General features: G+C 44.3%; 1 protein-coding gene across 28 annotated transcripts; it reads left to right on the top strand.

Moving 5' to 3' along the window:
• Positions 1-27,683, top strand: LOC102149641 (orphan sodium- and chloride-dependent neurotransmitter transporter NTT5-like). Of its 28 annotated transcripts, none has more exons than XM_070224698.1 (15): positions 463-533; positions 789-871; positions 958-1,130; positions 12,972-13,232; positions 13,413-13,570; positions 13,677-13,803; positions 13,939-14,117; positions 15,315-15,422; positions 15,623-15,864; positions 23,843-24,029; positions 24,581-24,617; positions 24,762-24,918; positions 25,379-25,544; positions 25,761-26,189; positions 26,435-27,683. In XM_070224698.1, the coding sequence occupies exons 4-15, from the start codon at positions 13,010-13,012 to the stop codon at positions 26,630-26,632; spliced, it is 2,211 nt and encodes a 736-aa protein (XP_070080799.1). In that variant the 5' UTR covers positions 463-533; positions 789-871; positions 958-1,130; positions 12,972-13,009; the 3' UTR covers positions 26,633-27,683. The 28 variants fall into 28 exon arrangements, 27 of the variants coding, with proteins under 27 accessions (XP_023505877.1, XP_023505875.1, XP_023505872.1 ...); XM_070224697.1 differs by having other exon boundaries at positions 470-533; positions 24,759-24,918; XM_070224695.1 differs by lacking the exon at positions 26,435-27,683 and having other exon boundaries at positions 442-477; positions 789-832; positions 983-1,130; positions 24,422-24,617; positions 25,761-26,420.
• The last annotated feature ends 173 nt before the right edge of the window (positions 27,684-27,856 follow it).

Here is a 27,856-nt window from a genome sequence, read left to right as displayed (position 1 = left end):
GGGCCAAACCTGCCTGCCAACTGCTGACCCCAAGAATCCTCCCTCAAAGAATAAACTAGGAGAGAAGATGCTCCAAGGAGTCAGGGAAGATGCAGTGGGAAGGAACGGGAAGACCTGAGCTGTGCTTCACAGCGAAGCACACAGATCGTCAGCTTTCAGAGCTCTGGGTACCATGGGGCCAAGACCGTGGCAGTGGTCTACGACCTGAAGATCTGGAGCCCAGACGAGTGAATCAACAGAGGCAGGGGCAGGGTCTGTGCTGGGGGTCTGTAGGGGGCACTTCAGATGTAAGCATCTCCAGGGTGAATTGCCTAAATCGCCTTCCGGCTGCCGCGAAATACTAAAATCGCCTCTGGCCCCAACGGCAGTGGCTCCCGCAGCCCGTCAGGTCCTGGTCGCGCGCCCAGACAGCCCCCCACCCCCCGCAAGAGCCCTCAGAAGCGACCGGTCTTCTCCAGACTCGCGCGTCAGTGGCGGGTAAAGAGAGATGCAGGAGTCCTGGCCCCAGCTCCTGACCTCCCGGGGAGCCAGGCGTCTGTTCCCCCAGCCACCACCCCTCCGTCTCTGGGCCCAAACCTCCCAGCCTCCCTTGCCATCTCCCTTTCATCCCAGGAACTAGGGGGTCGAGGATGCCCTGAGCCTGGGAGGGGAGGGGCGGACCCGGGGCGCGAAGGGGCGGGGTGGTAGAGGCCAGCGAGCGGAGCAAGGGTTCGGTGACCCATCCCACCCCCTCCTCACCCCCAGCCCTCCTCGCTCTCCTCCCCGCTTCTCTCTCTCTCTCCACTCAGGTCGCGGATGGGTCCGCCCTGGAGACACCGACATATCCCCGCAGGTGCCCGGGGCTGAGGCCGGTGGGGCTGGGATGCGGTAGGTGCGTCCTGCCCTGACTCGCTCCGAGGTGGACTCCGGGGACCCTCCCGGCCGGATCAAACGGTTTCTTAGCTGGCCTTCAAACAGGTTGTCGCTCCTTTGTTTCTCCGAGACCCTGGCGGAGAGTAGACGGAGCAGGGGTCACAGAGGCCGAGGAAGACCCAGCGCACAGATCCAGGTCGGCCGGACTGGTGACAGAGACGATTATCCCAGGCCGAGGCTGAAGGCAGAGGGAGCATCGGCAGCAGAGTGAATTGCAGGTACGAAGCCTTGAAAGGGTGACAGGGGGGTGGCTGCAGCTGGAGGCAGGGTGGGAGGTGGGAACAGGAACAGGACGCAGGGGACCTTTGAGGAAGGACCCTGGGTGCTGAACTAAACAGGGCCATGAGGCCCCTCGGGGAGACTTAAGCAGACGATAGACTTGATCAGGTTTATATAATAACTCTGGAATATTAAGTAGCCATAAAAATCATATTTTCAAAGAATGCTTTATTACAGAGGAAAATACTTATGATATAATGGAAATATATATGTGTAATCTCCAAGCTATCTCCAGTTTGTAAGAAATGCACACACATATGTTCATAGAGAATATATCAATATATATTTGTATGCTATATGTTACCTTTAACCATATTATCCCATGTATAATACATATTCTATAACAATATCCAATTTGTAAGAAAGACACTTATGTTCATGGAATATATTAACGTGTTTATATTCTATATATATGTCCAATAAATAATATATATTAATAATAATATCTGATTTGTAAGATATACACATGTATGAAATATTCACATATACATATGATATCATATCATACAATTTATAAGATTGGCTGTGCCGCTTTCCAAAACCTTAAAGGAGAGAACATTTTAAATCATGGTATCTTTTAAGATTGTGTGGGGGCCAGCTCCATGGCCTAGTGGTTAAGTTCATGTGCTCCGCTGAGGCAGCCCAGGGTTCGGATCCTGGGCGAGGACATGGCACTGCTCGTCAGGCCACACTGAGGCGGCGTCCCACATCCCACAACTAGAAGGACCTGCAACTAAGATATACAACTGTGTACAGGGGGTGGGGCGGTGGTTGGGGAGATAAAGCAGAAAAAATAAAAAAATGATTGTGTAGGCTTTGCACCTAGTTAAACTAAAACCAAGAGGAAGCCAATGCCCCCACTTTGCAAATCACATCCTCCCTCAGCCATCTTCTCAAGTCGCCAGGTCAAATCCACCTGGCTGGTGTGCAGCTGTGGTACAGAAGCCGATGCTGGTGCCAGCACTGCCCACAGAGGAGGTGTTTGCAGGGCAGGGGGACTGCCCATCGGGCTGGAGTCTGGGCACTGGGCTCTTGAATGGGGCAGGGGGTGGAACGGGACAAGCCACATTTCCCAAACCAGATTTGGACACTGGTTACCCAACAGGGGCTGTCCTAGTGACACAGAAAGTCAGGGAGATGCAATCTGAATAGACAAATAGCAGCATTTCCAGATTTCAACAGTTTGTGGAAGCATTTTAATCAGGACTGCCCCCGGATGGAGCCTATGGGGGCCACTGCACTGGGCATGTGAAAGGACGTTTCCTTTCACATGAGGTTCTTAAAACCTCAACAGATCTCTGGAGACTTCCAGCTACATGTCAGGCCCTGCAGCAGGGAAGCAGCCCAGGTGATCAGGGTCGGCTTTCTGGAGGAAGTTAGATCTGAGAGGAGACACCAGTGATGCGTTGAATTTATCTGAATGAGGAAGGATGGGAAGGGACATTAGGGAGGGCGTTAGTGTGAGAAAGAGCAGCCAGAAAGGAGTTTTCTACGCATTTACATGCGTATTTATGAACGCTTAGAAATGTGTGGTTTTCTTTATGTGGATCTTTTTCTCATAAATGGTATCATACATTTGATATTCTGTGACTTTTCACCTAGCAGTGTGTTTTGGACTCCGTTATGTTCTTTTATACATATATACCTCTTTTTTATTATAAAATATAATACATATTCCAAAAAGTGTACAAAACTGAAATGTTCCACTCAATGATTTGTTATAAAGCAAATACTCCCACCATCCTGGTCAAAAAAGGAGAACATCGCCTACATGCTAGAAACACTCCCGTGAGCCTCTTCCAACCACCGAGGCCTCCTGCCCCCCAAGGAGTCACTCTCCTGACCCTCACGATCATCACTTCTTTGCTTTTATTTATGGTTTTACCACCTCAGTATGCACACCTGAACACTTACGTTACTTTTGCCTGTTTCTTTTGGACTTTTATATAAACAGAGCCATAGGACATGTATTCTTCAGGACATAGCTTCTTTCACTCAGTGTGAAGTTTTTGAGACTTGTCCATGTCATTAAGTGTAGCTGTAGTTCATGTCTTTTCTTTACTGTGTAGTATTCCTTTGTAGCGACCATATCCCTCTCTATCCTTGCTACTGTGATGGATTTCTAGGTTGTTTCCTTTTGGGGTTGTTGCAAACAATGCTATTAAGGAAATTCCTGTGCATGTGTACACACGTTTTTGTTGCACTTATACCTAGGAGTGAAATTGCTGTTCACAGGATGTGTATATCTTCAATCTTAACAGATAATGGCCGACTCATCTTTCAAAATAACTTTGTCAGTTTCCATTCCCACCAGCAGTGTATGATTTCCCGCGGCTCCTCATTCTTGCCAATATTTGGCGTTCTCAGTCTTTTCGTTCTAGCCCGTCTGACTGGTGTGTGGTGGTACCTCATAGTGCTTTTAATTTCCGTTTCCCTGCTGATTAAATAACCTGAGCATTTTTTCATACATTCACTGGCCATTTGGAGAACCACTTTGGTGAAAGATCTCTTCAAGTTCCTTGACTATGTTTCTATTAGGTTATTTATATTTTCTTATCGATTTGTAGGAGCTTTTTATAGATTCCAGATAAAAGCCCTCTATTAGCTACGTGTTTGGCAACTTTCTTCTACTCTGTGGCTTTTGACTCTTTTAATGGTGTCTCTTAATGAACAGATGTTCTGAATTCTAATGAACGCAGATTTATCTCTTATTTCCCTATGGTTACTGTTTTCTAAGTCTTGTTTAAGAAATCGTTCTTAACCTCCAGATCATGAAGATATTCTCCAAAGATAACTTCTTTAGAAGCTTTATGAATTTGCCTTTCATGTTTAAATCTGTAATCCTCATGATTTAACTTTTGTATGATGGGGGATAATTATCAAGTTTTATTTTTTCCATATAAATATATATTTTTGCATCCTAATTACTTAATACTGTTATTTCCACCATTCTCTGGTTGACATGTACTATTTCTCCATTTATTTGAAACTTTTCCTTCTCTTAATAATTATTTATAAGTTTTGGTATAGAGGTCTTGTCTTTCTTTTGTTAAATTTATTCCTAAGCACTTGAAATATCTCCATGTTATTATAAATGTTACCTTTAATTTTTTTCATTACCTATTTATTTCTTGCTGGTATGTAAAAATGCTGTTAATTGTATTCCATTAACCCAGTACCCAGCAACCTTGCTAAACTCACTTATTAATCCTAATAAAGTATCTATAGATTCTTTTTTATTTTTTACATGCACAATCATATCTGCAAATAACAACAGTGTTACTTCTTTTCCAAACTTTTAAAAATCTTATTGCACTTTCTAGAGCCTTGTATCAATTATCTGTTGCCACCAAAATGCTGACTAACAAACCACCTCAAAATTCAGTGATGTAAAACAACAAGAATTTAATCTTGTACCTCATGAGTCTTTGGGCTGGGCTCAGCAATCTGTAAAGGAATTGACTGGCTATTGACTGATCTAGGCTCGCCTGAGCTGGGACCACAGGAGTGCTTCAGCTCTGATTGACAGGTCTCACTTCCCAAGAGATTAGCCTAAACGTGTCCTCATGGTGATAGCAGAAGTATAAGAGAGCAACCAGTAACAAGGAAGGCCTTTTGAAGCCTAGGCTCTCTATTGGCACACCAGCCCAGATTCGAGTAGGATAGTAGATTTATTGCCTCCTTAGTGAGAGGAACTGCAGACTCACATTGCAAAGGGGGTGGAGACAGGAAAAATTGAAGACTTGGGGCCATTAATGCTATTAATCTACTCAGACTTTAAATTCAGTTTGACTAGAAGAGATGCTAGTGGGCATCCTTGTCTTATTCCTGAGCTCCAAGGAAAAGCCTTCAACATGAACAACTTCAAACATCATTATGTGTGATGTTTGCTGTAAGCTTTTTTGTAAATAATGTCTATGAAAATAAGGATGTTTCTTTCTAATCCTAGTTTCCTAAGAGTTGAGGGTTTTTTTTAATGAATGGTTATTGGGTTTTATCAAATATTTCCTCAAATATTGAGATGATCATATGATTTTTATCCTTTATTATGTTATCATTGATTGATTTTTTACTTTTAAACTCCTGTGAATTACTAGAATAAATTCAGCTCGGTTGTGATGTAATTTTTTTATATATATATTGGTGGATTTGATTTGCTAGTATCTGGTTTGGGAGTTTGCATTAATGTCCATGAATGACATTGCCATGTGATTTTCATAATTCCTTTGACAGATTTTGGTATTAAGGTTATGCTGGTCCCGCCACTTCTTCTATTCTGGAAGATCTTATGCAAGATTAGTAGTATTTATTTTTCAAATGTTTAGTACAATTCACAAGTGAAGTCATCCAGCCCTGAGGTTTTCTTTGGAGGAATCTTAATAATTACAGAAGCAATTTATTTAAAAGTTATGAGACAATTCAGAGTTTCTATTTCTTCTCCTGTAAGTTTGGTACAATATGAATAGAAGTGGTGATAACAAACCTCCTTGTCTTGTTCTCAACCTCAGGAGAAAAGTGTTCCTACTTCACCCTTGAGTGTAGTGTTAGCTATAGGTTTAGGGAGGCTGTGAATTAAGGAAGTTACCCTCTCCCTACCATTTTTTGCCATTGTTCTAAATATTTTCCTTCTACGTATCATAAAGCCCACAATACATTGCTATTATTATTGCTATTAAGAAGTCAATAGTTTCTCATATTTCTCTACATATTCACCCTTGCAGGTGTCTTTTATTCCTTCTTGCATCTCTGTGCTTGCATCTAGGATAATTTTCCTTCAGCTAAAATATTTTCCTTTAATATTTTTTGTAGTGCAGGTCTGCTGAAGACGAATCCTCCCAACTTTTGTCTGTCTAATAACATTATGATTTCACCTTCCTTTTTTATTATTATTTTATTTAAGGTGAAATTCACATAACATAAAATTAAGCATTTTAAAGTGAAAAAAAATCAGCGGCATTTAGTACAGTCACAATGCTGTGCAACTGCTCCAACCAGTCAATAGCCTCTTATATTTGCCTAATTCCCCATTTCTCCCTCCCTCCAGCCCCACTGGTAACCTCTAATCTACTTTCTGTCTCAATGAATTTGCCTATTATAGATACTTTATATGAGTAGAATCATACAACATCTGTCCTTTTGTGTCCGGCTTATTTCATTAAACATGACGTTTTCAAAGCTTACTCATGGGGCTGGCCCCATGGCCTAGTGGTTCAGTTCAGCACACTCTGCTTCAGTGGCCTGGGTTCAGTTCCTGGGTGTGGACTTACACCACTCATCAGCAGCCATGCTGTGGTGGCAACCTACATACAGAAAAATAGAGGAAGATTGATACAGATGTTAGGTCAGGGCAAATCTTCCTCAGGAAAAACAAAAAAGCTCACTCATGTTATAGCACATATCAGAATTTCATTCCCTTTTATGGATAAATAATATTATAGTGTATGGATATACCACAGTTTGTTCGTCCATTCATCTGTTCTTGGACACTTGGGTTGTTTCCATCTTTTGGCCATTGTGAATAGTGCTGCTGTGATACTGGTGTACAAGTTTCAGTTTGAGTCCCTGCTTTCTTTCTTTTTCTTTTCTTCCTTCCTTCCCTCCTTCCTTCAGTCCTTCTTTCTTTCTTTCTTTTTTTAACTATGCTTCCAATTCTTTTGAGTATATACCCAGAAGTGGAACTGCTGGATCATATGATAATTCTATGTTTAACTTCTTGAAGAACTTCTGGGCAGTTTTCCACAGTGGCTGCACCATTGTACATTCCCACCCTCAATGCATAATGGTTCAAATTTCTCCACATCCTCACCAATTCCTGTTGTTTTCCATTTTTTTATTATAGCCATCCTAGTGGGTATAGAATGGTATCTCATGTGGTTTTGATTTGCATTTCCCTAACGCTTAGATATGTTGAGCATCTTTTCATGTGCTTGTTGGCCTTTTGTGTATCTTCCTGGAAGAAATGTCTGTTTAAGTCCTTTGCCCATTTTTTAATTGGGTTGTTTGGTTTTTGGTGTTCAATTGTAGGAGTTCTATATATAATCTGTATACTAGACTCATCAGATATATGACTCGTAAATATTTTGCTCCCATTCTATGGTTATTTTTTTTACTGTCTTTTAAAGATTTCATTTTTTTCCTTTTTCTCCCCAAAGCCTCCGGTACATAGTTGTATATTTCTAGTTGTGGGTCCTTCCAGTTGTGGCATGTGGGACGCTCCCTCAACATGGCCTAATGAGCCGTGCCATGTCCGCGCCCAGGATCCAAACTGGCGAAACCCTGGGCCACCGAAGCAGAGGTCGTGAACTTAACCACTTGGCCACAGGGCCAGCCCCTCACTCTCTTGATAGTATCCTTTGATGCACAAGAGGACATATTTTGGTGTCATATTTAAGAAACCCTTGCCAAATCCAAGGTCATGAAGATTTGCCCCTATTTTTTCTTCGAAGAGGTTTATAGTTTTCACTCTTAAATTTAGGTCTTTGATCTATTTTGAGTTAGTTTTTGTATACGGTGTAAGGAAAAGGTCTAACTTCATTATTTTGCATGTGGGTATCCAGTTTTTCCATGCCATTTGTTGAAGAGGCTGTTCTTTCCCCCATTGAATAACCTTGGCATGCTTGTTGAAAATCAACCGACTATATGTGAGAAGGTATATCTCTGAGCTCCCTATTCTGTTTTATCCTGTTGGTCTATACATGTTTCCTTGTGCCAGTGCCACACTGCTTTGATTACTGTAACATTGCAGTAAGTTTTGAAACTGGGAAGTATGAGTCCTCCAATATTGTTCTTCTTTCTCATGATTGTTTTAGCCATTCTGGGCCCCTTGAATTTCCATATGAATTTTCTCATCGGCTTGTCATTTTCTTCAATGAGGCCAGCTATGACTCTGATATGCAGTATGCTGATTCCGTAGATCAGTTTGGGAAAGTATTGCCATCTTAACAATGTTAAGTCTTCTGATCCATGAGTTTGGGTTTCTTTCTATTTATTTATATCTTCTTTAATTTTTTTCAACACGTTTTGTAGTTTTCAGAGTATAAGTTTTGTCCTTTTGTTAAATTTATTATTAGCTATTTTATTCTCTTTGATGCTATCATATATGGAATTGCTTTCCTAGTTTAATTTTTAGATTGTTTATTGCAAATGTATAGAAATACAACCTATTTTTCTATATTGATCTTGTATTCTCCAACTTTGCTGAACTTACTTGTGAGTTCTAATAATTTTTTAGCGGATGCCTTAGAATTTTCTCCATACAAGATTATACGGTACAGAAATAGAAATAGTTTTACTTCTTCCTTTCCAATCTTGATGTCTTTTATTTCATTTTCTTGCCTAATTTCCTTGGCTAGAACCTCCAGTACAATATTGAATAGAAGTGGTGAGAGAAGATACTCATGTCTTTTTCCTGATCTTAGAGGAAAGGAACTCAGTCTTTCACCATTAAGTGTTACTTTACCAGTAGATTTTTGTAGATGCCCTTTATCAGGTTAAGAAAATTTCCTTCTGTGTCTAGTCTGAGTGTTTTTATCATTAAGGGCTGTTGGATTTTGTCACATGGGCTTTCTGTGTCTACTGAGATGATCACATAGGTTTTGTCCTTTATTCAATTGATGTGTGATGTATTGCATTAATTGATTGTCAGATGTTAAACCAACTTTGCATGCTGGGATAAATCCCAGTTGGTCATGGTGTATAATCCTCAAAGGTCACAACCTTGAGCATGCACCGTCACCGTGGGATGACAGTTGCTTTAGAAGAGCTCTCTTTTTCTTTTTTTAAGATTTTTTTTTTATTTTTTGCCTTTTTCTCCCCAAAGCCCCCCAGTACATAGTTGTATATTCTTCGTTGTGGGTCATTCTAGTTGTGGCATGTGGGACACTGCCTCAGCGTGGTTTGATGAGCAGTGCCATGTCCACGCCCAGGATTCGAACCAACGAAACACTGGGCCGCCTGCAGTGGAGCGCGAGAACTTAACCACTCGGCCACGGGGCCAGCCCCTCTCTTTTTCTTTTTCCCTGATCACACCCAGATTCTAGGATCCTCTAACGTCCAGCTGATTGCTCTATTGTTTTTGACAATGCTCTGAAGCATAAATTGCTCCACAGTCTGATACAATTAAATTTGGGCTCCTTTACAGGAGTAGTTTTTGAATTCAGTGTTTGAGGTTTGTTCTGACCCTGGGAGGGGTCTTCTCAGCTGCTGTTTCCCTGCTTCTCTCTGGTGTATGAGCTGGCTTACAGCTTATCTTATGTCTCTCATGAAGTTACCAGCTTTCTCTTAGTTGCTTACCGCCAAAGTCTCCACTATTTTTTAGTGTACCCGTAGGCTTAAGCTTCCTCACGCTCTCTTCCAAATAAAGTCAGTTCTTTTGGGAAGAGCTGTTTGTTCTTAAGTCCTGCCTCTCTCCCTGGGCAAAATCTCCAGAGCTGGATGGGGACAGTGGTCTGCTTCTCCCTGAGAGCTTTAGGAGCAGGGTGCTGGATGGGACATTAGCCTCTGGTCTTATTGACTTGCCTCACCTAGCATGTAACCTCCACCTTACCGACCTCTCCTAGCATGTATCCTCCACCTTGCCGACCTCTCCTAGCATGTAACCTCCACCTTACCGACCTCTCCTAGCATGTAACCTCCACCTTACTAACCTCTCCTAGCATGTAACCTCCACCTTACCGACCTCTCCTAGCATGTAACCTCCACTTTACTGGTGAGCTGCAGCCTGTAGCTGGAGAGGAATGAGAAATGCAGGTGGCATGCCCCTCCTGGGAAGATACTGTAGCCTTTGAGTGGGATCTTGGAAGAGAGGGAACCCTGTGTTCTTGGATGAATCCACCTGGCGTGGAGTTTCCATAACACTGGGCTAGGGATGGGGAGGGAGGGAGCAGGCTGTAGTTCAAATGTCACAGACTCACTCTTCTTATTGACTTTTAGTAGATTTTCTTAAATAAATGTTTCTTAACTTGCTATATGCCTTTAGGACAATTTCCAGAGACCTTAAATGTTTTCTTTATAATTTTCACAAAGTGTGCTTGTTTGAGTAGGGAACGAGTCCCTAGCGCTCTCATGCTGCCTTTCCAAGGCTAGAACCCCAAGGAAACTTTTTAATTCTACCAAGCTCTATGTCCCACCTTAGATCTGCTGAATCAGAATGTGGAAGAGGGAAGCTAGGAAAATAGAAGGCGAGAGTCTTTATGTTTTGAGAGCCCTTCCAGTGATTGTAATAGACAGCAGGTTTGGGAACCACTGGTCTAGAAGTCTATGTGCATTAGCAGTTCCAAGCAGACCAGAAGGAGAAAGAAAAGAAACCTGGGTGGCTTGAATAAAGTTTGGTGTGTCCTTGGCGCTCAATAACCAGTATAACTTTTTTTTTAATTTGTTTTTTTATTGTGGTCATAATAGTTTGTAACATTGTGAAATTTCGGTTGTACATTATTTGTCAGACACCATATAAGTGTGCCCCTGCACCCCTTTGGCCCACCCCCCAACCCACTTCCCCCTGGTAACCACTACACTGCTCTCTTTGTCCATAAGTTTATGTTCCACAAATAAGTGAAATCATGCAGTGTTTGTCTTTCTCTGTCTGGCTTATTTCACTTAACATAATATGCTCAAGGTCCATCCATGTGGTTGCAAATGGAACGATTTTGTCTTCTTATGGCTGAGTAGTAGTCTATTGAATATATATACCACATCTCCTTTATCCACTTACCAGTCATTGGGCACTTGGGTTGCTTCCACGTGTTAGCTATTGTGAATAATGCTGCAGTGAACATAGGGATGTATAAGTCTGTTTGAATTGTTGACTTCAAGTTCTTTGGATAAATACCCAGTAGTGGGATGGCTGGGTCATATGGTAGTTCTATTTTTACTTTTTTGAGAAATCTCCATACTGTTTTCCATAGTGGCTGTACCAGTTTGCATTCCTGCCAGCAGTGTATGAGGGTCCCCTTTTCTCCACAACCTCTCCAACATTTGTTATTTTTTGTCAGTGATTATTGCCATTCTAATGGGTGTAAGATGATATCTAAGTGTAGTTTTGATCTGCATTTCCCTGATGATTAGTGATGTTGAGCGTCTTTTCATGTGCCTATTGGCCATCTGTATATCTTCTTTGGAAAAATGTCTGTTCATATCCTGTGCCCATTTTTTGATTGGGTTATTTGTTTTTTTTGTAGTTCAGTTGTATGAGTTCTTTATATTTTATGGAGATTAACCCTTTGTTGGATACATGATTTGCAAATATTTCCTCCCAGTTGGTGGGTTGTTTTTTCGTTTTTATCTTGGTTTCCTTTGCCTTCCAGAAGCTCTTTAGTCTTTGTTTATTTTTTCTTTTGTTTCCTTGTCCAAGGAGACATGGTATTCGAAAAGATCCTTTTAAGGCTGATATCAACGAGTGTACTGCCTAAGTTTTCTTCCAGTTTTATGGTTTCAGGTCTTACCTTCAAGTCTTTGGTCCATTTTGAGTCTATTTCTGTGTATGGAGAAAGATAATGGTCAAGTTTCATTCTTTTGCATGTGGCTGTCTAGTTTTCCCAGCACTATTTATTGAAGAGGGTTTCCTTTCTCCATTGGATGTTCTTGGTTCCTTTGTGGAAGATTAGCTCTCCGTAGATGTGTGGTTTTATTTCTGGGCTTTCAATTCTGTTCTGTTGATCTGTGTGCCTGTTTTTGTACCAGTACCATGCTGTTTTGATTACTATAGCTTTGTGGTATATTTTGAAGTCTGGGATGGCGATACCACGAGCTTTGTTCTTGTTTTTCAGGATTGCTTTGGCTATTCAGGGTCTTTTGTTACCCCATATGAATTTTAAGATTCTTTGTTCTCTTTCTGTGAAGAATGTCATTGGGATTCTGATTATGATTGCATTGAATCTGTCAATAGCTTTAAGTAGTATGGACATTTTTTTTTTTTAAGATTTTATTTTATTTTATTTTTTCTCCCCAAAGCCCCCAGTACATAGTTGTATATTCTTTGTTGTGGGTCCTTCTAGTTGTGGTATGTGGGACGCTGCCTCAGCGTGGTTTTGATGAGCAGTGCCATGTCCGCGCCCCAGGATTCGAACCAACGAAACACTGGGTCGCCTGCAGCGGAGCGCGCGAACTTAACCACTCGGCCACGGGGCCAGCCCCAGTAGTATGGACATTTTAACTATGTTCATTCTTCCCATCCACGTGCATTCAATATCATCCAGTATATCTTTTTGTGTGTGGAAGAAGATTGGCCCTGAGCTAACATCTGTTGCCAATCTTCCTCTTTTTGCTTGAGGATGATCGTTGCTGAGCTAACATCTGTGCCAGTCTTCCTCTATCTTGTGTGTATGATGCCACCTCAGCATGGCTTGATGAGCCATGTGTAGGTCCGCGCCTGGGATCCAAACCTGTGAACCCTGGGCCGCCAAAGCGAAGTTTGTGAACCTAACCATGACGCCACCAGGCCGGCCCCTCAGTATCCAGTAGATCATTTTTAGTCCTTTCAGGAAGGGCTGATGTTATGCTGATACTGTGGTGTTTATAGCTGGCATGTATTCTGATTGGCCAGTGCTCATGCTATAACAGTTAGTAAATATTTTTAAATTCATTTATGCCTGTAAGATAGATGTAAGAAAAAAACTGAGTCTCCGAGGGATGAAGTTACTTGCCCAAAGTAAGTAATTAGTGAGGAGAAGCGCCAAGATTTAAACTCTGGCCTCCGTTGTTCTAAAGCCCTAGTTGTCATGGAATTTTGCAGTCTGGCATCTGAGACATGTCCCTTAAAGTCTCCTATTCTTGGTGACCCCAAGATTCCTTCAGAAGTTAGTGGGCCTGTAAGAAGAAAGTCATGGAGTCGTTTGAAGAAATAGCAGACGAAGAGGTCCCCAAAGAACCCCGAATTTACGTGTCCCAATCGTTGAGGCGCCTGACCAGGGAGATTCTGGCCACCAAGACACAAAACTGCTTCACTCAGACTAAAAGAACCGAGATCACCATGATCCAGATTGCCTTCTCCATCGGATTAGACAGCATATGGCGTTTCCCTTACCTGTGTCATCGGAATGGAGGAGGTAAGGCCAGGGACCTGGATCCTGAGTTTTAAGGAAGAAGTTTGAAGGCTGGGAACCTAGACTCTTGCATCCTGGGGAAGGAGAGAACTCAGGGGAGGGTACCCAGACTCCTAAATGATAAAGAGGAGGGGGGCCAGGACTCCTAGCTGCCTGAGCACAGCTCCTGGCTCCCTTCTTCAGGCAGCTTTATCCTGGTGTACTTCTTCATGCTCCTCTTGTTTGGAATTCCCCTCTTGTACATTGAGATGATCATGGAGCAATGGCTTCGTGTGGACAACGTCCGGATCTGGAAGCAGCTCGTCCCCTGGCTGGGCGGCATAGGCTACGCTAGCATAATGGTGAATGAGGGGCCCAGCCAAGAGGCATTCCAGCTCACCCCGTGTGGTCTCCAGGTCCCCTGTCTCCGCCCATCCTGCCCGTCAGGCCCACTGTATCCACCCCTAGGTGTGCATCTTGGTGAGCTTGTATAACAGTGTCATCATTGTCTGGAGCCTCTCCTACCTGAGCCACTCCTTTGATCACCCTCTGCCCTGGAACGAGTGCCCACTAGTGAAGAACATCAATGTCACCGGTGAGGAGAGGGAGAGAGAGGGCCAGCAGGGCCAAGGGAGGCAGGGGCACCAAGGAGTGAGAGCCAAAGGGGAGGAAATGAAGAGCAGGGGCAGGCACCAGGTGAGGTGGTGCCTAAGCACCTGGGTCCCTCCAGACCTCTCTTGCCTTCGGACTGTGTCCCACCAGTACTTCTGGTACCACACCACCCTGAGTGCCTCAGGCCACATTGAGGAAGGGGTCAAGGCCCTCGTCCTGCACCTCACCCTGGGCATCTTCGCAGCCTGGTTCCTCCTCTTCTTAATCATGATTACGGGGCTAAAGGTATCAATACCGGTAAGCCACCCCTGACCACTGATCCCGCTGCCACTTCACCTTTGCAAATCCAAAGATCCTCAGGCTCTTTGCCCCGGCACCCTCCAACTCTCTTCTCCAAGCCCCATGACCCTCCACCCACCCAGAGGACAAGCTCAGATGTGGCCACCCAGCATCTCCATCAGGGATCCTCAGGGAGGTGTCCTTTCCCCAGGCAGCTGTGTCAACCACTGTTCTCCCAAGGAACTGCTCTTCTCTCATCCATGACATGAAGGAATGCCTTGTATGGACCCAACTCCCTCTTCACCATCCCTCATCCCTGTGTCACTGCGTGTGGAGACCTACAGGCAGCCTTTGAGATGAGACCATAGCCTCACCCCCTGAGCCTTGCATCCACCACCTTCCCGCAGTTTGACAGTGCCTGTTAACCCCTAAAGGAGCCAATTGGCACTGATTCCTTTCCAGAGTCTCCCATTTAGAGAATTTTATCCCAATCCATACTTCCAATCCATCCCCTTGGCACCTGGATAATCTCCTTACATGGAAAATTTATTTCAGTGTGTAGATCCTTTTTGTTAACTTCACCTGCGTCTATGCAAGCCATTAACTTTCACCCCACGCATCCCTGAAACTCAACTCACCATCTCTTCACGGCCTCCAGAATAAACCACTCACACAAAAGCAGACTTTACTAAAGGCTTAGGAGAGCGCACTGGGGTGGGGGCCGGGGGGCTTCCCTCACCCATCCCAGAGCAGAAAAACGTTAAAATTCCTATTAACCGTGTTCCTTTCTCCTAAAGTCTCTTCTCAGTTTCTTTCTCTCCCCCTTCACCTATGAAGTTCCATGCAGCCTTCAGCCTCACTGGCTCCTCTCCCCTTGGTACTTTCTGTCCCTAAGCTCACACAGAGGCCATAAAACCAAGACCCATGAATTAGCAGTGTCCAACTGCACCACCACTTAAAAGCCATCTTTACTTGGGGCCTCACCCCTTACTCCTGAGCAATTAATGGGTGGATTTTTTTTCCCAAACAACATTGTCGCCTCCCTAGAATAGTCCTCCCATAGCCCCCTCTTGTTACCTCTGGGCCACCTTAACACTGCTCACCTCCATCTCTCTACTCCCGCTGACCTGCAGTCCCCTGCTGATGCTTGCCTCTGTCTTCCCCTCCTCCCCACTTCTCCTGACTTCTGGTTTTTGTCATGACGCACCTGACCAGATGCTGATTTTCTCGGTATTCCTCCTCTACATCCTCCTCTGCCTCTTCATCCGAAGTCTTTTTCTGGAAGGTGCCATTGCCAGCCTCAGACGTATGGTGACCATAGAGGTGAGGCCGGGGACTCCAACCCTTCTCCCTCCCTCACCTCCCCAGGCCTTCCCTGAGTCTCCTTCCCCTACATCTTTCCTTCTGCCCCCAGCCTTCCTCTCATTCCTCTGCTCTCCACCCAGCCTGCCCTTCTGCCAGCTCACTGGTGGTTCCACCATCTAAGCCCACTCTCCAACTCTCTCACCTACCCCTATCCACAGCTCTCTGCCTGGGCCTCGCTGGACCTGTGGCGTCAGGCAGGAAGCCATGTGCTCTATTCCCTGGGCCTGGGCATGGGCACCATCATCAACTTGTCCTCCTGCAAGACTGGAGGCAGCAACTATGCCCAGGTGGCCTCCTTGATGGCCCTGGTCAACCTGGTGACCTCATTGCTGGCCACATCCATCATCTTTATAGTGCTGGGATTCTGGGCCGCCACCAGTGGCCACGCCTGTGTTGAGAAGTGAGTAATCAGAGCCTTGCAGGTCCAAGAAGAGATCCCCCTCCCTCTACCTTAGCAACCCCCCAGCCTCATGGACCTTCAAACTCAAACCTCTCCAACAACAACAACAACAACAACAATAATAATAACAATAATATCACATTTGTTCTCAGAGAAAATAGCCAAAAAGGAAATATTCTAACATCCACCACTTTATAGATAATAGTCTCAGAGACATGACTGTCCAAAGATTTGCATAAATTGCAAAAGGTGTAAAGAAGATTTCAAAATCAGTTATTTAACTCATAAAGAAGGCTGTTAGAGCGTTCTGAGCCACAATCAGTGGTTATTGGCCTGGGCTTCATATTGGAATCATTTGCAGCCTTAGAAAAATGTTTATGTCTGAGTCTCACCCCCAGAGATGCTGATTTACTTGATCTGGGGTGCATTCATGCACTGGGATTTTTAAAAGCTCTAAGGCAGAATTCTTCTTTCAGTTGGGATGTTGAAGGATCCAAAAGTCCGTGCTCTCATGGTAGCAGCAATTTTTCAAATGGATAAAATAAAAATCTTACTTTCCTATAAAGTTATTGAAGAGCAGTGGACACAAAGAAGCTGTAATGAACTAAATCCTAGAGAGCAATGAGCCCATCGTAAGTGAGGAGAGAGTCCCGAGTGCCTGTCTATCTGGGGGTGAGCGCCCAATCTGGGTGCAGGTGGGTGGAGAAGCAGGCCTGTCATAGGTGGAGAGACTTTGCATAGACAAGAAGAGACCACCCAAGGATTTAACTACAGTTTGGGCTGCCAAGAGATATTGGAATCTCAAAGAGACCCCAAAACACAAATCAATTGCTTGGCCTAACAATTTCCTTCACTCTATTCCCACGAATTGCGTTGAGGAAGTGGCAGAAGCTGCCGTGGAGTCAGGGCCAGCAAGCAGAGGGAATGTGTACAGTCTTATGGGGTTCAGATTTATGGCCCCGCCAGAGGTGAACACAAAGATAAACCAAAAACATCAAAAGCTACGATCTAACCATTCCAACTCAAATTATGACAACATCAAAGGAATTAGTCCCTGCTGGGGGGGGGGGGGGTGGTGCAGAAAGTTGGGGACGTGGCTCAAGGGCAAAGTGAGCTTTCCTTAATCCCATATGAAGGCAGAGAAAAACTTAACTAAAACTGTCACCCAGCCCCAGTTCAACTCAACTCTTAGAAAAATATAAATTATTAGCCCTCATCCTAGTTGCCTAGAAGGCTTACATTTATTGAGACTAAACAAAATAAAACAAATAATATACTTTTATCCTTTGTTCTTCTATATAAGATGTCCAGCATAAAATTAAAAATCTCAAAACATTCCAAAAATCAGGAAAATGTAACCCATAGCCAAGAGAAAAAAGAAGACCCAAAGATCATCTAGACATTAGAATTAACAAACAAGTACTTTAAAACGACCGTTATGTTGGGGCTGGCCTTGTGGCCAAGTGCTTAAGTTCACAGGCTCCACTTCGGTGGCCCAGCGTTTCACCAGTTCAGATCCCAGGCCAGACACGGCACCGCTCATCGAGCCACGCTGAGGTGGCATCCCACATGCCACAACTAGAAGGACCCACAACTAAAAATATACAACTATGTACCAGGGAGCTTTGGGGATAAAAAAGAAAAAATAAAATCTTTAAAACAACCGTTATAAATATGTTAAGAAATTGAATAGAAAAGAGGAATGAAGTATGTGAAGATAATGGAGATATTTTAGGAAAGATAAGAAAAGTCTAAAAAAGAACCCAGTAGAAGTTCTAGAACTTAAGAAGTAAATGAAATGAAAGTTTCACTGGATGTATTTAATATGGCTTGGAAGCAGCAGAAGAAAGGGTCAGTGCACTTGAAGACAGCTAAATAGAAGTTACACAAAGTGAAGAACAGACAGAAAAAAAAAATGAGGAAAACTGAAAAAGAACATTAGTGACCTGTAAGACTAATATACATATAATTGGAGAGAGAATTGGGGCAAAAAATTTTTTAAGTAATGGGCAGGTTTTTTCCAGATTTTATTAAAAACATCAGCCCACAGATCTCAAAAGCTTAGAAAATCCTGAGCAGGATAAACGCAAAGAAGATCACACCTTGGCACATTGTGGTCAATTTTCTGGAAGCCACATAGAAGTAGAAAATGTTTAAAGAAATCAAAAAATTAAAAAGTTCATTGCATACAGTGGAACAACGATAAGAACGATAGCTAACTTCTTGTTAGGAACGAGAAATTAGAAGACAATAGAATTAAATATTTTAGAATGCTGAAAGGATCTCAGCCTAGAGTTCTATATTCATTAAAGGTATCCTTAAACAATGAAAGTGAAATGAAGACATTGTCAGATAAAGTTGAGAGAATTCATCACCAGAAAATCTATACCAAGAGAACACTAAAGAAAATTCCCTTTTTTTTTTTTTGAGGAAGATTAGTCCTGAGCTAACTACTGCCAGTCCTCCTCTTTTTGCTGAGGAAGACTGGCCCTGAGCTAACATCCATGCCCATCTTCTCATAGTTTACACGTGGGACGCCTGCCACAGCGTGGCTTGCCAAGTGGTGCCATGTCCGCACCCGGGATCCAAACTGGCGAACCCCAGGCCACCAAAACGGAACGTGCGCACTTAACCGCTGCACCGCCGGGCCAGCCCTTTTGTTTTTTAAGAAAATTCTTGACTGAAGGGTTTGTATTTAGATTTCATAAAAGCATACAGTTGAAAAAGTACTTTCAGAAACCCTATTGTTCCGAACATACTTAAAAGTTTTCCAATAACCGAATAACCTATCTTTTAAAATTTAAATTAATTAAAATTAAATAAAATTTAAAATTCAATTCCTCAGTCATGTTCACCCTGTTTCAAGTACTCATAGCCACATCTTGTTCGTGGCCACCGTATTAGACAGCACAGCTCTAGAGTAATCATCAAAAAACAAAATAATAAGAGGCACAACTCAAAAGGCAATAAGAAGATAAAATGAAAGCAAAAAATTATCTGATAAGTACCAAAAAAGAGGCAGAAAAGGAGGACAAAGGAGTAGAGGAGACAAAGAGAAACAAATAGCAAGAAGGTCGACGTAAACCAAACCATATCGATAATTACATTAATCACCCCACTTAAAAGGCAGTGATGGTCAGACTAGATAATGAGAAACTCAAATATATCCTGTTTACAAGAGATCTCCTGTATGAAGACACAGTTAGGTTTAGAGTAAGAGAATGGAAAAACATACCATGCAAACACATAATCATAAGAAAGCCAGTGTGGCTATATGAATATCAAACAAAGTCAAGAAAAGTAATACTGGAGATTAAGAAGAGCATTTCATAATGATAGAAGGGTCAATTCAGCAGGAAGACCGAATTATATAAATGTTTATGCACCCATAACAGAGTTTCAAAATAAAAAATTTTAGGAACTAAAGAAAAAAAACAGATAAATCCATAATCATTGTTGGAGATTTCCACAATTCCCTCTCAGCAACTGATAGAAAAGAAAGAAAGAAAATACAGACTTAAAATATTAGGAATAAAAAAAGGGAGCATCATTATGGATCCTGTAGACAGTAAATGGATAATAAAGAAATGTTACGATCAAATTTATACTGATAAATTCAGTAACTTAAAGGAAATGGACAAACTCCTTGAAAGGCACCAATTATCGAGATTGACAGAAGAAGAAATAGAAATCTAAATGGCCCCCATTTCTGGGCTTAAAATTTACATTTATAGTTTAAAACCTTCTCACAAAGAAAATCCTAGACCTATATGACTTCACTGGTGAAGTCTATCTAACATTCAAGGAGGATATAATACCAACCCAACACAAAATCTTTCAGGTAAGAAAGGAAGCTGAAACACTTCCCACCTCTCTTTTTGAGGCCAGCATAACCCTGATACCAAGACACCTAAAGGACATTATAAGAAAAGAAAATTACAGAACAACACCCTTCATCAACACAGATGAAAAAATTCTTAACAAAGTCTTAGCAAATTTAGTCCATATTATATAAAACAAATAATACACATTATGAGTGAGAGAGTTTATCCCAGAAATTAACCATCTAGTGTAATCCACTACATTAACAGATTAAGAAGAAGAAGGATTTGACAGAATTCAACACCTATTCGTGAAAAAAAAACAAAACAAAGAAACTAGAAGTAGAACAGAACTTACTCCATCAGCTAAGGCAGAGTTTCTCTATTTCGACACTATCGGAATTTTGTGCCAGATAATTCCTTGTTGGCGGGTGGGCTGTCTGGTGCGTTGTAGAATGTTGAGCGGCATCCCCAGCCTCAACCCACTAGATGCCAGTGTCAACCCCCCACTTCAACTGCGACGACCAAAAATGTCCCTGAGGAGGGAGGCTGGAGGGAATCACCATTAGCTGAGAACCATTGTGTAAAGAATATCAACAACAACAACGAAAACACAGCTACCATTATTCCTAACGGTGGAATGTTGAACACTTTCCCCTAATATTGAAAACGAGGCAAGGATACCTTTCCATCATCTCTGTTCAACATCATAGTGAAGTTCCCAACCAGTGAAGAAAAGGCAAGAAGAAAACATAAAAAGCACAGAGACTGGATAGAAAGAAGTAAAACTCTCTTTATTCATAAACGGCATAAGCCCGTACTTAGGAAACCCAAAGGAATCAACATTTAGGATTCCTGTGCGTTTAGGAAAGTCATACAAGAAAAGTCAACATACAAAAATAATCATATTTCTACAAGCTAACAACAAATAATAGTTAAATGGAATTTAAAAAACAAACCCACTTACCATAGCGTCAAAACTCATCAAATAGTATGGCTAAATTTCATAAAAGATGTGCAAGATCTCCATAGTGAAGACTACAAGGCATTGCTAAGGGAAATTAAAGACCTAAACAAATGAGGAGCTATGTTACGTTCATGGATTTGAAGAGTCATTGGTGTTCAGATATCAGTTTTCTTCAAACTGATCGATAGCTCCAGCACAACGGCAATTCGCAACCCAGCAAACTTTACCATAGAATCGATGAGCTGATTCTAAAATATGCATATGGAAATGCGAAAGCCCTAGGATAGTCAGAACAATCTTGAGAGAACAAGTGGGAGACTCATACTACTGGATTTCAAGACTTACTATAAAATTACAGTAATCAAGACAGTGTTACATTGGCTTAAGGACAGACCAACAGATCAACAGAACAAAATAAAATAAACCAACACACATGTGTGATCAGCTGATTTTCACTGACGATGCCAAAGCAATCCCGTGGTAAAGGGAAGTCTTTTCAATACACAGTGCTGGAAGAGCTGGATAACCACCTGGACAAGAATAAACTTTGCTCACTACCACACACCAAACTCCAAAGTTAATTCAAGATGAACCAAAGATCTAAATGTAAAAACTAAAACTATGAAGCTTCTAGAAGAAAACTTAGAATATCTTTATGACCTTGGGCTTAACAAAGATTTTTTTTTAACTAGGATACAAAAAGCAAGAACCATAAAAGAAAAGGTGCCAAGACGGATTCATCAAAATTTAAAACTTCTGGTCAGCAAAAGGCACCACTCCGAAAATGAATAGGAAAGCCACAGACCGAGAGAAAATAACTAACACACACACACACACACGTATGTATGTATATGATAAATCACTTTTATCCAGAATATTTTAAGAACTCCCACAACTCAAGACAAAACCAAACAATTAGAAAATGGGCAAGTCTTGCCCTCAAAAGGACATATGCAAATGGCCAGTAAGCTTATATAAAAAGGGTTCGATATCATTGGTGTTGAAAATCATCGGAAATTCAAAGTAAAACCGTAATGAGATCCCACTTTAATACCCACCAGAATCATTAAAATTAAAAAGACAAACTGTAAAGTGTTTGTGAGCGTGTAAAGCAACTGGAAGTTTCATGCATTGTTGGTGGGAGTGTAAAATGATATGACCGTTTTTGGAAACTGTTTAGCGGTTCTTATAAATATACACTTCCCATGTAACTCATTATCCCTCCCCTCCTACTTACCCCAGGGAAATGAAAATCACGCCACAAAAAGACATATAGAAATGAACATTCATCCCATCTATAGACATTTTGGCTTCAGCATTATTCATAATGACCCAAACTGTACACAACTCAAATGTTCGTCAAGAAGTGAACGACAGGGGGCTGGCCCAGTGGTGCAGCAGTCAAGTTCGCATGTTCTGCTTCGGCGACCCAGGGTTTGCCGGTTGGGATCCCCGGTGCAGACCTACGCACTGCCCATCAAGCCATACTGTGGCAGGTGTCCCACGTATAAAGTAGAGGAAGATGGGCATGGATGTTAGCTCAGAGCCAGTCTTCCTCAGCGAAAAGAGGAGGATTGGTGGCAGATGTTAGCTCAGGGCTAATCTTCCTTAAAAAAAAACCCCCAAAAACACAAACAAAACAAAACAAAAAGAAGTGAACAGGGGCCCAGCCCCATGGCTGAGTGGTTAAAGTTCCATGCACTCAGCTTCAGTGTCCTGGGGTCTCGAGTTTGGATCCCGAGTGCAGACCTGCTCCACTCACCAGCCATGCTGGTGGAGGAGGATTGGCACAGATGTTAGCTCAGGGCCAATCTTCCTCAGAAAAAAAAAAAAAAAAAAAAAGTGAACAGATAAATCTTAGTAAATTCATTCAACCAACAGAATACTATTCGTCATTAAAAAGGAATGAACTATGGACATGTGCAACAACATGGATGAATTTCAGACATCTTATTGAATGCAACAAGCCAGACACAAAAGACTACACATTGTATGAATCTATTTATAGGAAATCCAAGAACACAAAACGAATATGTAGTGAAGGAAGTCAGTAGTTGCCTCTGGAGTGGAGGGAATAGCCTGGGAAGAAGCCCAAAGGAGCTCTCTGGAGTGGTGGAAATATTGTGTGTCTTGATTGTGGTGTTGGTTGCATGGGTCATTTGTCAAAACTCATTGAAGTGTACATTTAATATCTGTGCTTTTTAGTGTCTGTAAATTATAGCTCAATAAAAACGGTTGTTTTTTGTTTTTTTTTAAAAAGGCTCCCAGGTGATTCCAATGAGCAGCCTAGACTGAGAGCCACTGTATCCTAGGGCAGTGCTGCCCAATAGATAGTGTCACAAATAGCTCTTTTTGACGGAAACCCTCTACACCTGCACTGTCCAATACGGTAGCCACCAGCCACGTGTGGCTGTTGAGCACTTGAAAGGTGGCGAATGTGACCAAATATGGCAAATGAGACTGAGGAACCGAACTTTTAATTTTATATAATTGTAAGTAATTTTTGCTTAGCCCTGCGTGTCTAATGGCTATCATATTGGACAGGGTGGTCCTAGAAGAACTGCCACCGGAGCCCCCTGTCCTTTGTCAAATAGAGCTTCACAAACCATAATGGGCCTTAGGAATCTCCTGGGGAGGCTCAGGATTCTGCGTTTCTAACAAGTTCCCAGGTGGCGCTGCGGCTCCACAGAGCCCGCTTTGAGTCGCAAGGCTAGATAAGGAAACGTGGAGCTGTAGATTGTCAGAGAAGCTTTCTAACCAGGAGAATAGAAGAGAGCTGAGTGTTGGGCAGCATTTAAATTAAGTAAGCCTGGTATGTATGGCCCAGTGACCACATTCCCAAGTATATACCCCAGAGAAAGTCTCACACAGCCCCGCCAACGGGTGGTCATCGTGGCGACGTTTGTGATCATGGGAGGCGGCCTCGTTGTTTGGGGAATCACATATAAAACATGGATCGTAAATATGGATTACACAGTCCAGTGCAGTAGTCAGAAACAAGAAACTCATTCTACGTTCAGCAACATGGAGATATGGCCAAAAAATTGAGGGGAAAAAATAACGAAACTCTTTATAGCACCATGACACGTAAATGATGATACACACAAAACAACATATTTTTCCGCAAAGAAATGCTCATGTTTCATGTTATTTTCTCCATCCCCTTTCCATTCCTCTGCTTCCCCTTCAGGGGCGTCTCAAAGCTGATGAAGCTGATAGACGACGGGGTGCTGCCTCAGGATGCTAAGCCCCCAGAAAACATCCTGCTTCAGCCCCCCCTGGATTACTTAGACTGGATCAGCAACCTCCCTCGACACCTCCAGGACCAGGTCATCCGCTTCTCCCCGTCCTGCAGCATCAAAGCGCAGAAGGAAAAGGTGTGTTTGTGCGGGCAGGAGGGTGCTTCCCACAGGCCCCAGAGGACACTGGGAAATGTATTTCCCAGGAGCCTGTGGGCCACCTCAGCATCTTCTGAAGGAAGTAACAGTGATCGTCACGTCTCCATCACCATCTCGTATGTGCCAGGGCCTTTGCTAAGTTATCTACTTCAATTCTCACTTCAACTTTTGGATCCCTATTTGTCAGAGGAGGAAACTGAGGCCCCAGGAGCTGGCGCTCACACGCCTAACAAAACCGAGAAAGGGAAACGCTCGGCCCTCCGCCACCCACCCCCCGCTCTGTGCCTCTTTCCTCTGCCACCGCTACTCCATCACGGCACCACTCCCCCCGCTCCAGACCCGCCACTGCCTCTGAGCCTTCTCCCCCACAGTTCATGGAGGGCCCTGGCCTGGCATTCGCAGCCTTCTCCCAAGTCGTCTCGTTATTCCCTGCCTCTTCCCTCTGGGCCATCCTCTTCTTCCTGACGCTTGCCGTCACAGAGCTGAGCACCTTGATAAGAATCCTGGAAGGCATTGTTGTTCCCTTCCAGAACTCCATCTTCAGGAATTATCCCCAGCTGCTCTCAGGTACCACGGATTCTCACCCCAGTGAAAACCCTGCCCTGCTGCCCCCAGTCCCCAGGTCACCCCCAATCTCCAGGGCTCGTTCGACCCCTGACCCAGCCCTACACATACACCTCAGTGTGGCCAAACCTGCCTCTGCCTTAGCAGTCGTCTGCTTGGGAGGTTTCCTGGGCAGCTTCGTCTTCACCAGTCGCCCCGGCAGCTACATAATGTCCTTGTTTGATGACCGCCTGGTCCCGCTGACCCTCATCACCATTGTGGCCTTCCAGAATGTGGCCCTGGCCTGGATCTATGGAGCTAAAAGGTGATGTCCAAGCCCCGGGGTCTGCCCAGCCAGGAACCCCATCCGAGGTCTCTGAGAAGAGTTGGGGGGTGATCTGCCCCCTCTGTCCGTCCCACAGCAGGGAGGTCCAGCTCAGAGCACGACAGTGCAGGTGGGAGTGATCAGAGGGCAGCCAGGTGGTCCTGATGGAAGGAGCAGTCAGGACCCAGGGGACTCAGGTTCCCCCACCATTGGCCACATGAGCTAATCTGAAGGCAGAGGGCTGGAGGGGTGCGCCCCCCTGGATCAGGGGATTCCCAAGCGGAGAAAAGAGGCAGTACCCAGCCTCAGGGAGGACCTGGCAGCCCTCGGCAGGCCCAAAGCATTGAACACCTATGAGAGAACCAGAGGGCTGGTGAGCCAACCCTCCCAAGCGCTCCAGGCCCTGGTGGCTGGAGGAGAGCTCCTTTCCAGACGTCCCTGCCCATCGCCTCCACCCCAGGTTCAGGGAAGAAATATCGAGTGAGCTGGGCCACTTTCTGTGGTCCTTCTTCACTTTCCTGTTGTGCTACATGACCCTGCCCGGGCTGCTGGCCCTCCTCATCATCTGCCTCATCCAGCTCTACCAGAGGGTACCCCCCTACTACATTGCCTGGAACAGCAGCGTGGTGAGGTTCCCCCACCCTGGCCTGCCACTCTCACTCTGGGGACCCCTTATCAGATCTCCCCCCACAGGATCCTAGGTCTGGGCTCCTACTGTCCCCAGGGACCCTTTAGCCAGCTTCTCAGCCCCTGGGGAATCCAATCCCCAGGAGCACATGAACTGAAACCCTGCCACCATTGCCTCTTCCTCCCCGCCTGCCCCCGGCTCTCTCTGCCCCCAGACCCAGGAGGTAAAACAGCCCTACCCACAGAACACCCTGGGCTGGGTCACCTTCCTCAGCATCCTCACGCTTCTGCCAATCCCAGTCCACCCACTTTACCAGTGGTGGCACCTCCAGGACCACATTGCCTCTGAACGCTTTGAAAAGCCACTGTCCAAAAAGATGCCCTTGGCCCCCATCAAGCACTTCGCATGGCCTAAGCACCGCTTGGTGAAGTCCAACTTCAAGATGCAGGAGGGAAACAGCGAGAGCTCATTGAAAGCGTTCAGCCTGACCTTGGACAAGGGGCCGGACGTGGTCCCCTTACGTCAGTCCAACCTGCCCTCCAGTGTGACCAGTCAGGACTCTTCCTGGCTCAGCCTGCCTCGCATTTCCTCCCTGACTTCCATGTTGTCCATAAGGAGTGCCAGCCTAGTCCCTTCGAGGCAGGTGAGCCCAATCTCAACAGAAATAGACAACAGTGACAAGCACGGGGAGACCAAAGAAAATCACAAGAAATCTGTTCAGTAACTGCTGACACCACCCCTTTTTCCAAGGCAGCAAATCCACCCCATAACTGTCCACATTAGTGCCCATTTTGCTACAGGAATAACTGGTTCTACCAGAAAGGAGGGGGAGGGGCACGTGGACAACTTTCCTAGCAACCGGTGACATCACTTATTTGGCCTTGGAAGGAAATGGACAACTCGGGAGCTCTTCCCTCTCCTGGAATAGTATCAGTTCTGCTAAGTGGACCACTCTTCTCTGGGATTGGAGACCTCAGAAGAAATCAACTGAACTGCTCACAGGGTTGGACCCAGTGCCCCCTTTCTTCCTGTGAAGTGGGGGCACCATTTTGGCATAACGGTGATGGGCATCACAGCACTTTCTAGGACCCAACCTCCCTAGTTGTCATGGAGATAGACAGTGTTCTCTCCAACCCCCCACTTCCCAACCAACCTGGATCAGTGGGCTGGCTAACTTCTCGAGGACTGTCCTCTCAGAATGGATCTGGAGCAACAATTCTGTGGGCCAATAAATCGGTCCACTGGGACCCCAAGCACAGGCTGTGGGCATAGCGTTCTTTTCGTGAGCAGCTCAGATGTCAGCCTCCTCCCACACACACATCCACCAAATCGCCAACCTCTGGTGAACTGAGTATCCAGCGTGGTGACCCCAATCTCTCTCTGCCTTCGGGACACAGATACGGAGTTTCTAGATCCCTCCTTGTCCTGGAGTTGAGCCAAACTGTGGGGTAACTTTGCAACCGTCAGTATCACTCAATCCAGAAGGTGTGTTAATCCCTAAATCTAACTTGGTAATTGGTGACCAATGTGTCCCACGACTGTCATCTCACTCCTGCTACCAAGAGGCTAGCATGCTGGAACAGCACCGGTGTGGAGGTCCTCTCCAGCTGGCTATTATGCTTCGTTCTTACTTCCGGCAGAGTCTCTCAGCCACTTGGGCCCTGGGAGGTGGGTCACATGGTTTCCGTGGGCTAGGGACCAAGGAGTCTTGGAGAACTTGGAGCTTATTAGGTTGTCTACGGGAATAGTTAACACTACCCAGCCTCTTCAAATGTCACACGGAGTTAAGGCAGCTTAGGGAGTGGAGGTGCCTTCTAGAAGGCACACCCCCTAGTGATTTCCCGGGCAAAAACTCTTCCCTACCTCCCAACCCCCAAAGGTCCTGACCGTGGGGATCAGTGCCAGCTCCCATCACCACTCACTCTGGTTCCCAATCACTTCCCAAGTCTTCGCCTGCCCTTCACACCTTTTGTTTACCTGGGAGATCGCTAAACATTCTTTATCACACTCCCCTATCAGTGACGACAATTTGAGAAAATATCCCCAACATATGTAGAAAATTTACATGTGAAGTACTGTCATTCTACATACTTAATATCAATAAAGCTTAACTTGTTTTGCTTGTTTTGGTTAAAAAAATAGACATAAGTAGAAATTCTAAATTTTTCTTCGTGCATCCCCAGTGTAATGGCTTCTACAGCCTCATTTGGAGAGCCCTGAAAGGGTCAGAGGCAAAAGGCCCCACGGCCTCCCCACACCCAAGCCTCTCACCTCCTTCCTCCTCCCTTGCTCTCCAGGGACCCTGGGTCT

The sequence above is a fragment of the Equus caballus genome, chromosome 10, assembly GCF_041296265.1.
Source record: "Equus caballus isolate H_3958 breed thoroughbred chromosome 10, TB-T2T, whole genome shotgun sequence".
Taxonomy (NCBI): domain Eukaryota; kingdom Metazoa; phylum Chordata; class Mammalia; order Perissodactyla; family Equidae; genus Equus; species Equus caballus.
This window is presented reverse-complemented; position numbering and strand designations above follow the sequence as displayed.

Excerpts from the sequence above, each read along its gene's own strand:
- LOC102149641 (XM_070224688.1), top strand. The coding sequence starts at position 13,010 with ATGGAGTCGTTTGAAGAAATAGCAGACGAAGAGGTCCCCAAAGAACCC. Across the intron at positions 15,423-15,622 it reads GACGTATGGTGACCATAGAG|CTCTCTGCCTGGGCCTCGCT; the intron begins GTGAGGCCGGGG and ends CCCTATCCACAG. Across the intron at positions 15,865-23,842 it reads GGCCACGCCTGTGTTGAGAA|GGGCGTCTCAAAGCTGATGA; the intron begins GTGAGTAATCAG and ends CTTCCCCTTCAG.